Source organism: Nycticebus coucang, chromosome 2 (assembly GCF_027406575.1).
Source record: "Nycticebus coucang isolate mNycCou1 chromosome 2, mNycCou1.pri, whole genome shotgun sequence".
In the NCBI taxonomy this organism is placed as follows: domain Eukaryota; kingdom Metazoa; phylum Chordata; class Mammalia; order Primates; family Lorisidae; genus Nycticebus; species Nycticebus coucang.
Genome location: NC_069781.1, coordinates 39422495 through 39434516, shown reverse-complemented (window position 1 = coordinate 39434516; position 12022 = coordinate 39422495). Strand labels below are relative to the sequence as shown.

Sequence of the window (12022 nt, the reverse complement as noted above, 5' to 3'; positions counted from 1 at the left end):
CTGGAGGAGGTGGGTCTTTAAGGATGGGCAACATTTAGGAAGACAGGAGTTGGGGGAAGAATTGGGAACCAGTGACATTTATTTCCTGTCTCTTGGCAGAGTTCTTTTTTTTTTTTGTAGAGACAGAGTCTCACTCTACCACCCTCGGGCAACCCCATGGTGTCACACAGCTCACAGCAACCTCTAACTCTTGGGCTTACACGATTCTCTTGCCTCAGCCTCCCGAGCAGCTGGGACTACAGGCGCCCACCACAACGCCCGGCTATTTTTTTGTTGCAGTTTGGCCGGGGCCGGGTTTGACCCCTCCACCCTGGGCATATGGGGCTGGCGCCCTACTCACTGAACCACAGGCGCCACCCTCTTGGCAGAGTTTTCAAAACCCAAGCCAGTCAAAAAATTCACCTGAATGCCAGCCTCTTAGAAGGAAGGCTACTAAGCCCTATGACAAATGCAAACAGGTATGGTCATCACTTAAAGTTTGTATGGAATAGACAAAAGTTGATTTAATTGTATCATTATATGTGTTATTTGTGAGAAATAAAACAATGGGAGAACTCTTATTCTTCAGAAAGTAAGTTGACCTAATCAATTGCTACCAAAAACCCAACCGAACCACTCCTCTCTCTCTCTCTCTCTCTCTCACACACACACACACACACACACACACACACACACACACAGACACACACACGCCTAGAGCCTCTAAGTTCTTCAAGTATAAGCAGTGGGAAAAATAAAACATGCAAACAAACAAAGAAACCCGTTTCCATTGAAATTTGGCTTGTTCCTGGCAGGCTGTGAGGTCATGCAATGTGGTTTGTGGGGATGATAGCAGGGCTACGATGCTGTGTGGCTGGTCATTGAGGCTTCCCCCATGACAGCCTTCTGTCAGGGCCCCGGCTCAGTCTCTCCCACAAGGCAGGGAGCTGGGCTCAGGGATTTGCTATGGAAACCAAGCAAGCTAGCTGGGCCTGGTAAACACCACCACCTGGAGTAGGGCCTGTTCTACCAGGGCTGACCAGACTAACGCACAGAGGAGTCTCTCTCCTCGGGCGAGTTGGGACATGTAGTGGGGAAAAGAAATCAAGGCAAGAAACCGAGGGGACAGGCTCTGCTGCATGGGGACAGCAGCTCTGTCACTGAGCTTTGGGCTTTTTTCTGTGACACATGAAAGGAGGGCCTTCCTGGGCAGTAACGTGATGTACTCAGGGGAGTCCCTGTCACGGGGTCCCATAACCTCCTCCAGCAGTCCCAAAGGTGCTGGGGAAGGGGGCAGAGATGTTTGGGGAATTCTGTCTTCATTTGTCTCCTCCTGGCCCATCACAAGCACAGGAGCATATCCAAAGCTCTGACGAGGCCCGCAGACTTGCTCTCTTTGATTCTATTTAACTCAGCCTTCCCCAAACTTATTTTTATTTGACTGCTCCGGTGCATCTCTCTCTCCCTCTCTCACTGTGTGTGTGTGTGTGTGTATAGGGGCTGAGTAACACAGTATGGGAAACTCCACCATAGACCTCTCTGTGCCCTGTGGTGCTCATGAAGCCGGAAAGCACTGTGCCAGGGAGGGCATGGGTGGACTTACTTCTGATTCCGATTCTTAATGTTGAAGAAGAGAAAAGCACTGGCCATGATCATTCCAAGGATGGTAAGGGCGGAGAGGATGCTGTAGAGAGGTAGGGAGATCTTCCGGAGTTGCTCCAGGATGATGGTTTTGTCCTTTGGTGGCTCGGACCCTAGAAGGCCAAGAAGACCACATCAGTGGAGCCCAGTGCACAGCCACTCCCCAGGAGCATCTCTGCCTTGGTATCCCCAACACACAAGCTCTGTGCAAGGCACATCTGTCTGCTGGGTGAGCTGGATCCGGTGGCTGACCAGTCTGCCCAACAGGGAGCCTGGACCAAGAGTTATTTCTTTCTCTAAATGGAATCAATAAGGGATTTGTGATGCATTTAATAGCCATTAGAAGACTAGAATTTGATGTGGTCTAATTACATTGGTGAAAAACCATCACCATTTATCACCAAAGGTAACAAGGGCTTGGAAGGCACAGGGTTGGATGATGCGAGTGGGTTCTTGTGGGTGCCTTGGGGGGGGGGGTGAAGAACTTGGCCTCAGATTCAAGGACTCTGTTCCTATATACATATGATACGTGATCCCTCCTCAACGGGGCAGACGCCTTGCCTGTCAGTTCTGTGGTGATACATATGTGCTCTGGCTACAGAATTTATGCTTCAAGGTCATTATGTTACATGTGTGAAAGCTCTGTCTGGCTTTTCATTTACCTTAGACTTTCTGACTGTGTGAGGGAGGCTCTCCCTTCCCCTGCTACTCCAGTACTGGACTGAAACTGTAGGTTTCCACTTCTCCCCATGACTGCAGAGGTGCCCAGCTCCTTCTTCAAGGGCACTGGGAATGTGGGGGTCCCTGGGGGTTTCAGAGCAAATGCATCTTTCTATGCAGAGGCAAACTTGTCCTGGCTCAGTTTCAGCAAACACAGGCTGGTCTGGGATGAGGGATGCAGGGACTCCCCCACTAGCTTCCTGCAAAGGCCCTTCTCTCTTAGCGGTAATTTCAGGTCAGCTTTTTGCTGTGGAGTTGTGAAACGTTAGGGCTTTTCTCTTCAGGGAGGAAATGGAGAATCAGCTAGAGGCCAGAAAGGGCCAAGCCCAGGAGCCCTGGGAACATTCCCACCTCTCCCCCATCCTCACCCCTCGCCCCATCTTAGTTATGCCTCAATTCCCAAGAGATAGCAGAGAGTGGGCAGATGTGGCCGCAGGGAGGGAGAAATCCCGCAAACATTTGGGTTTCAAACACTTGGCTCGCAAGTTCAAATGTGTTTAGAAACAGTCAGTGAATAAAAAAGAGTTTGATCCATCTAAGAAATCTAGGGAAGTTGCCAGGTTCAAAAAAAAGCCTTAAGCAATTCCATGTAAAGTAACATAAGAGTGACGTGAGGGGCTGAAAGTCAGGGCTTAACCAGACACAGGGCATATCATTCCTTGCTTCCAGAAGTGAAAGCCCGGTATCTTTCTCTTCACTCCCCATCCTTTCCCCACCCCCCAAGCCCCCTTGAGCCTGGCTCAGGAAGGAGCATCCTTCAGGCTGCCAAATGCAAGAGCAATCCTGGGGGTGCCTGTGAGTTCTTGGCTAGAAACAAGCCCCTCTCTGGGCACTGAGAAAGGAGGCTGAAGTCCAAATCAAGGTCATATGGTTACTAGTGAGTTTGGGGCTTGATGCACAGAAACCATTTACAAAAACCCGCATCTTTTTGGCAGATTCAATTGCTCACTTTTGTAATCCTAGTACTTTGGGAGGCCAAGGTGGGAGGATTGCTTGAGGTCAGGAGTTTGAGACCAGCCTGGGCAACATGGTGAGACTCATTTCTGCAAAAATTTAAGATACTAGCCAGGTGTGGTAGCATATGCCTGTAGTCCTAGCTACTTGGGAGGCTGAGGGAGGATCATTTGAGCTCAGTTGTGGTTGCTGTGAGCTATGATGACACCACTGCATTTTAGCCCAGGTGAGAGACCAAGGTCTTGTCTCGGAGCAGGGGGAGGAGGAAAAGAAAATTGACATCTTCTCCTTCCTACTCTGCCTTCCCTCCCCCCCAAACGGTGCCTCCACAAGGCAAGGTGCATCTTAACTGAGATGTTATGGAGGCAAGTGCTAATGATTTATCAGAAGTGTTTATAATAGCAGCAGTCCTGAGTTTTCTTGCTTGCTTTTCATCTAGTCTGTTCATTCATTATTCATCAGCATTAATGATGATTCATCATCATTAATAATCACCTTCTACCTGTCAGGCCCAGGGCTGTGCACCAACAACACAAAGATGAAAAAGACATAGTCCCTTCCCTCCAGGAATTTACACACTAGCCATGGAAAAAGAAAAAATGCATAGTAAGTAATCTCACCGAGTGGTTAGCACAGGCTAAGCACTTTATAGAGATTTTTTCAGTTTTACCCGATAGCTTCCTGGGTAGATAAAATTACTCCCATTTCATAGAGAGGGCAATAGATTTCTAGGTGTTAAGTGGCTTTATAGCCAGTAAGTGGCAAAGTTGGCAGGATTTGAACTCACATCTGCCTAATCCTGCAGCTTGTGCCCTAACCACTCTGCAAACTGCCTCCAGTGCCAGTGGAGTCCAGAGGCTGTGGTGACTTTGGGCACAGGCAGGTCTGGGCATAGAGAAGAAAGCCGAGGGCAAAGTCCCCAGACAGGAGGTGATGTGGGAGCTGAGTCTTGGAAATGAGTAGAGTAGTTGGCTGTCCGGCAGGAAGACAGGTGGGAAAGGGCATTATGGGCAGAGGGCACAGCAGAAGCGAGGGCACGGTGTGTATCAGCACATATGAGGACTTGTGAGCAGTTTGGTTGGGGAGATTTGAGGGAGGCAACAGAGAGGTGGGCAGGGGTCCCCTTTGTGGAACCACATGGGGACTGTGCAGGGTCCTCGGTGGGGTGGGCCGTCTGAAGCCTGGCATGACAGCAAGGGCACTTTTGGCTGCTAAAGGCAGAATGGACTTGAAAGGGTAAAGGCCCACTAAGGCTGGTGCAGGGGTCTGGGTGAGGGAGGCTGAGAGCTGAACCCAGGCAGAGGTGTGGACAAAAGACCAACCCAACCCAACCCAACCCAACTCTTTTCCAGAGGATACAGAGTTAAATTTGGCTGAGACACATTTAAAAACAATTATTCTTGGCCGTCTAACATTTAGACACCTTGGTGAGCATTTCACATAGATTCCAGTGGCCTATCCCTAGAGGTGGCTCCCATGTGAGTGACCAGGGCTCTGTACTCAGTGAGTGAGTGAGTGTACTGGGATGCTCCTTTGACCTCATGAGGCCAGGGACTCTGAGCTTGTCCCCATACACAGACAACGTCCAGACTTAGAGTGACTAAGCAGCCCCCTGCCTTACCTTGGAACCTGATGGTGTCATTGATCATCTCCAGTATGTCAGCCACAGCGTTGTACTCACCCACCTTCACCTCTCTGCTATCTGTGGGTAGCAAAAGGCAGTGTCCGGTTAGATCGGGGTCCCGGTGTGCATCTGGGAGCTGCTTCCCTACAGGCCCTGGCCATATTCTTGCAGGCTATTTTTTCCCCCAGTTCCCCCTTCTAGTTAGTATCCCCGACCTGATTGGGCTGAGACATCCTCTCACACAATCTCCGGAACTGGTTGTCTATCTTTGCTGCACAACAAAGGACGGATAGCCCACTCCCCAGGCCGGACTCTGCCTGTTACCAAGTTCTTCCTGGCTACTCACCTGCTCATCAGGCTTTGACCTCTAGGACCACACAGACCACTTCTGCTCCCACCCAACAATACAAAGATGAAAAAGACATAGTCTTTCATAGTCTCAAAGAGAAAGACAGATCGTCCTCTGGGACCAACCTCCAACCCCTCCTTAGAGAACATAATTTCTATCTCCCACCCCACCCAGGGCCCTCTCTGGGCTATTTCCCACAATGTCATTGTCTTTCTGATAGAGTGAAGACTAAAAGATTAGCCAGTGCACTTTAGGTGTGATTTGGTCAGCAGCAAGTAGAGGGGACTTTCCCCTCCCTCATTCTGGACATTACATTCTTATTGAAGCATCCTTAGGTGGGATGAGCATCTTTCAGAAGCCCCACAGCTTTGCTATGTCATGCTGAGCAGTTTCCCACTGCCCTTAACTCTGTCATATGCACTTGTTCGGTGTGTTTTCAAACCTAAGTGCATTTGAATTTGCCTTTATCCTCCTGACTATTCTTGTAGGTTTAGTTCATTGTTTTGGTCACAGTCAAGAATAAAGATGACGAGGACTGGCCCAGGGTGGTGGTAGGAGAAATGGGAGGGGGCTTGGATTTGACAAAGGTTTCTTTCTCCCAGATAAAATCAAGACAACTGGGTGATCAAATGGAAGATGAGGAATAGGGGCAGCAAGCAAGTCAGCTGAGATTCTGGTGGGCGTGATGGGGGCTTAGGTGCCACTCCCTTGAAGGGAGGACCCAGGAGAGGGTCAGCTATGGAGGGGAAGATGACAAGTTCTGGCTTGAATGTGCTGCATCTGAGGATCATCAAAGTGGAGATGCCCTTGAGTCTGGAGCACGGGAGAGGTGCAGACAGGGGGAGCCATTGGCTTGAAAGCTGGGAGTTGAAGCAGGTGTCAGGGATCAGACCCCCAGGGACAGAGAGCCATGTGAGAAGAGGATAGGACCCATCTCAGGTTCCAGGAGAGCTCCAACCCCTGGGGGTGGCCAGGAGTGAGGCACTGGGAGAGAGTGGACACCTCAGAAGCAAAGGAGCAGCATACTCTCACAATGGGGCTGGCCAGCAGTGCCAACTTAGGAGATGGATAAGCTGCTGGAGCCAGGAGTCAATGGCTTTGGCATCTGGAGGGATACTGGTGACCGCAGATGAAGCAGATTCAGGGAAAGGTAAGGGGTAGAGGTAGAGGGCTAGAGGTGGGGAGTGTGAGAGCAGAGAGCAGAGCCCCCAGGGCAGAGCAGGCTTTGACAAGGTTGGAGAGTAGGTGGGTAAGGGTCATAGGCATTTACCAAGACCCTATAAGGAGTCTGGATCTGTGCTGCTTTACGGACATTTTCTCATTTAGTTCTAACAGTGTGTGGAGTAGGTGGGCTCAGTCCATCCTTGAAGATGAAGAAACGAAAGCTCAGACAGGTTGTGGCTTTGCCCAGAGCCCCACTGGTACTGCAGACAGAGCCCAGATTCAAACCCTGGATTTTCTCCATTGCCCACGCTCTTTCCTGACATGGGGCTTTGCCTTGATGGGATCCCTGAGAATGATAGTTCTGTGCCAAGATGCCCACTGCACTGGCCACCTATGTCTCCTGAACATAGGAAATGCAGAGTGGAGGGCCACTACCCTCAAAGAAAGACCCCAGAGGTGCAGGTGGATCCCATAATGCAAAGTGCCCAGAGGTTACGAAGGGATTCCAAGTGTGCACCCAGAGGACCTGCCTGGGGCTCTGGCTCTGAGTGAACTTCTTTGCAGAAACACGGATGCAACTGCTGGGCCCTTCTGAGCATTCAGGAAACGGAACAGGGATACCCCTGGGACACTCTCTGCCTGTGTTACTTTGACTGTGTGTGAGGGAAATGGTCTGTAAAAGTCACTTCCTTTTCCCACAAAGGTCTCCACTGTATTGGGGAATCACACTGTGTAGGCAGCTGCCAGATGCCTGGGTCACCTGGCTCCTAAATGTCACATTAGCAGACTCTGCTGGGGGCTCCCCTATCCCTGCTCTGGCCTTTTTAAGTCTCAGCCTCACAGATGCCCCAATCAGCTCCTGCCGTTCAGAGGAGGAGGCCCTGATTTATTTATTTGGTGCAGGGAGGCGGTGCATGAAATATGCAGACTGATTGGAATAAATCATCAGGAGCTGGGGAGCAGGGCAGCCTGCACCCTACCGCGCCCCAGCCACACAGGCGGCCCCTCTGACTCACACGCCCCGTGGGTATCCTCCTGCAGCACTGAAATATACTCAGCTTCCCACCAAGACCATAATCACCATAATCTCTCCCTAGGGGCAGTACTGGGAGGCTCACAGGCACATCACAAGTTCCTGCATTTAATGCTCAAGCAAACCAAGAGTTGGGCATAATTCATGAGGTCTAAAGAGGAGGGAGGAGCCTTGGATGGGTTAAGTAACCACTCAGAGCCAAGGGGTGGGCAGCCATGGAACAGGTGTCTGAATCCTGGTTCTCCAGTTCTGAACTCAGCACACTTCCACTTTTATACCGAGCAGGGTGTTGGCCATTCAGCCCACATTTACTGAGTGCCTACTGTTTGCCAGGCCTGGCCGATAGTATTTCATGATAAAGAATACTTCATGAAAGCAGCGGTGCAGGTGATAGGAAGTTAGTTATTCCCACATCCTTAATTTAGGTGGCCTGGGGCATCTTGAATGCTGAAGAGATGGTTACACTAAATCCTCTGGTTTAATCACTTCATTCATTCATTCACCAAACATTACCAGACACCTACTTATTATGTTCCAGGCTCTGTGTTAAGAGCTTAAGACAAACAATCATTAAACCGTAACTGTCAGCTAGGGACTTTCAGAGTTGCTCTGAGGGTTACAGAGAGTACATGTGAAGTTTCTAGTTTGGGGCTTAATTCGCAGTCAGTATTTAGTAAATCATAGTTATTTTATTAATAATAAAAGTAACTGCGAGCTATTTGCTGCAATGCTCTATGTTTTCCTCCTGCCATGGATTCCCCACAATGGCCCCCCCCACACTTGGAAGGTGGCTTCCTCTTCCTCTACCAAATCCACATGCCCAGACTCCACCTGCCTCTTCCAGGAAGCCTTCCTGGAGTACTTCTCCTCCCCTCTGAGTGTCCTGGTTGCTCTGGGCTTGCGGCACTGGGTGACAGCTCTTGGTGTTGAAACTACGTCCTGTGTGTGTCCAGGTCTCTTGATTCTTACCAGTTGGGCTGTTCCTCAGTGGAACCTGAAGCCTCAGTTATTTAGTCTGGGGCAGTATAGGGTCTTCCCCCTGCACTCTGCCCAGTGCCTCCCCTCTCAGGCCTGCAGATGGAAGGAGTGCCCCCCAGGTCCTCCCATTCACCAACATCCCGTCTGGGTAGAGATCATGATAGGCACCCCCTCACTTTCAGCTCTTAACTCTTGGGCTCCATATGAAAGCCATTGTGCAACCAAGGTCAACCACTTAATTGGATACAGAGTGGGCCTGGCAGACCCAGGACTATGAACCAGGGGATTCTAAGCAGAGGGAGAGGGGCTGTGGCTTTGGGCCTGTCACAGACTCTGCTGCAGATTGCCACCAACCCACTGTGTGACCATTTCCCTTTCTCTAGGTCTCAGTTTCTCCACCTGCAAATTACACTACTGGCCAGGTATTAGAGTCATCTAGGAGCTTCTAGAAAATACAGATGCCAGGATTCCAAACAAACCCATTATATTAGGGTCTGAGGGGTGGGTGCTGGGCAGCAATATTTTAAAGTTTCCTAAGCTAAACCTAATGTGTAGCCGGGGTTGAAAACCTCTTGATTAGACTGAGGGCCCTTTAGTGATGAAGTTTTCTGGTTCTCAGAGGGTAAAAATACCATGAAACGAAGAGCTCTCCGCTCTTCTCCAGGATGAGCAGCCATTCCTCAGGAAGAGGTTTGCCATTGCCACTCACTGATCTGGCCAGCACCTCGGATGTGCCCTGGATGGGCCACCCCTCCTCTTAGCCCCACTTCTTAGCAGCACGTGACAGAGATGGACTTTGTGCTCCCTTGGCCTGCCCCCCCCCCACACTTTTCTCTATTGTCACAAACAATTGCCATTGTCATATTTTAAATGAATTAGGTTCACTGACCTCTCTTTTGAGATTTTTAACAGGCCAAGGCCAAGTGGACATTGGACATTGGCCAAATGCCCCGAGACTGCAATAACCCTACAGGGTAGATGTGCCCATTGACGTAGACAAACTGGCCCAAGAGTGAGAGTTAAGTTCCTGAGGGCATCCAGGTCACACACAACAGGTTATCTACACTTGGAGCGATTTTTCCTACTTTTCTTGGCTAACTCTATAGGTCCTTCAGAAGTCGCCCCAGGTCCTCTCTCTCCAGGATTCTTCCTTTCCGGGACTCTGCCAGTGCCCTCCTCAGAATGCCCACAGCCTCCTTCCTGCACCATTCTTATCATGAATCACCCCCTGCTGAGGTTTCATGTCTGCTCCTCATTGGACCAGGAGCTCCCCAAGGGCAACCACCCCTCTTAGCATCCCCTGTGCCTAGTCAGGACCTGGAATGTAGGGTGTTAGTTTCTGGGAGTGAAATGAAATGACGGATGAGAAACTTTAAAGCACAAACCATAGTACCACCACCACCAACAACAGAAAATTAAGACCTTCTGTTCAACAAAAAATTAAGACCTTTTGTTCAACAAGGACTCCTTGTTTACAGACAAGCAACGGAATAGAAGACATTTGCAAAGTCTAATGACAATAAGGGATTGATAGCTACCTTATATAAGGAATTCTTTCATACCACCAAGAGAAAAACAATAACCTCAAAATAAAAACTGTTAAAGGATCAGAATAGACAATTAACAAATGGCTAATAAGCACAGGAAGAAATGCCAAACTCCTAAGTAATCAGAGAAATGATATTTAAAACCACGAAGTGATAGTATTTCATACCTGCCCAAAAAAGGGAGTGAGAGAGATATCTGGGGAGCACCAAATGCAGGTGGTAGGCAGGGGCACAGGAGTCCTCCTGCCAGGGGGACAGAAATAGGTATGGCCACTCTGAGGAGCAACCTGGCAGGGTTTTGGCACATTCAATGGGTGTGCACCTTCTGATCCAACAATTCTGCTCCTGGACATTTGTCCCAAACCAGTTTCTGATAGGTCCATAAAAGGATATATATGAGGACATTTATTATTTATGAGGGTGGGAAGTGAAGGTGGCCTGGATGGGTGAAAAGGTGGGCGCACCCCAGGGAGGGAGCAGGGAGAAGCCATGACCTAGATGTAAGCCCAGAACACGGAGGCTTCTTTATAAACAAAGTGTTGAATGGGAAAAAGCAAAACAAAACAGAAAAGATACAGAATTCTGTTGCACACATGTAAATTCAAAATATATACACCCAGCACAGCAACACACATACAAACACAGAGTGTAGTAAACACTCAGGATATTCGTCTTTCTAGGGGGAAATCAGAATGGGGTTGGGAACAAATCAGGAAATAAGGGATAGACAAATAGGAGGGGCTTTCAGGGATCAGTGACAATGACAGCCCAGGAAAGGAGGAGTGTGATGTGTGTCCTAGGGAAGTGAGATTGTGCTGAGAAGTTCTGGGGAGGGGTAATCTGGAGTCATTGTGCAGAGCGCCCAGGAGGGGAGAAGGAAGTCAACAGTTGTTATGGCCTTTCCCTGTGTCAGCATCGAGCTGGGAATGTCACAGCTTCATCACGGAGTTCTCACAGTCCCTTTCCACGCAAGGAAAATGATCACCTTTTATTTTATTATATTTAAATAAACTCTGAAAAAGCCCAAGTGTGTTGGCTCATGCCTTCTAGCACTCTTGGAGGCTGAGGCAGGAGGATCACTTGAGCTGAGAAGGTCAAGATCAGCCTGAGCGAGAGCAAGACCCCATCTCTGCTAGAAACAGAAAAACCAGCTGGGCAGTCCCAGCTACTTAGGGGTCTAAGACAAGAGGATCTCTTAAGCCCAAGAGTTTAAGGTTGCTGTGAGCTATGATGACACCACGGCACTCTACTCAGGGTGACAGAGTGAGACTCTGTCTCAAAAATTAAAAATAAATAAATAAATAAACTCTGAAATGAAGGCTCAGAGAGACTAAGCCTCATTGCTTGGCTGGCAATGATCAGGAATACCTGCCTCAAGCCTCTTTCCATGTGAGAAGAAATGAGTTCGCCGTCACTGGAGGTACTCAAGCAGAGGTAATGCCGCATAGGACAGTGAGGACTCACTTCCCCTCCCTGAAAGGTAAGCCCTGACCACTAGGGTTAGGGGGTGTCAAGATTGGGCACAGGCTCCCAGCCCCAAAGAGTTGCCACTCACATGTGTTCCTCCATTCCTCCTGGCCCACGGCCCAGCTGGTGTCTAGCAGGACCATCCGTCTCCACTCTTACGCATACCGAGTTGAGTGGCATGTGACCAGACCCATGGCCTGGTGACAGACACTACAGTGCATGCCTGGACAGAAGTAGAAGGACATTAAAAATCAGCCCCAAGGGCGGCGCCTGTGGCTCAAAGGAGTATGGCGCCGGCCCCATATGCCAGAAGTGGCGGGTTCAAACCCAGCCCTGGCCAAAAACTGCAAAAAAAAAAAAAAAAAAAAAACAGCCCCAAGAATCTCAAACTAGGTTCAAATCAGCTCCAAAAGTTTTCTAGTAGGTTGTGGGAAATTATCTTCCTGCTTTTATAAGCACTGGCATTGGGCTAGGGATTATGAAGCCCCTGGGGGCAGCGACTGTATCTCATTCAACTTGGCTCCCCCAGAGGACTTGGTAAAACTACTCCTGGCAGATGCTCAGGA

At 49.5% G+C, this 12022-nt stretch overlaps 1 protein-coding gene across 1 annotated transcript in view; it reads right to left on the bottom strand.

Annotated features, from left to right (window-relative positions):
- GABBR2 (gamma-aminobutyric acid type B receptor subunit 2) overlaps positions 1-12022 on the bottom strand; it is a 396872-nt gene that overhangs the window by 96443 nt on the left and 288407 nt on the right. Inside the window, exons 9-10 of the mRNA XM_053572972.1 lie at positions 4916-4996; positions 1583-1733 (exon numbers count right to left, since the gene is read on the bottom strand). Coding sequence (XP_053428947.1) covers positions 1583-1733; positions 4916-4996 — 232 coding nt within the window. The remainder of the gene's footprint in view (positions 1-1582; positions 1734-4915; positions 4997-12022) is intronic.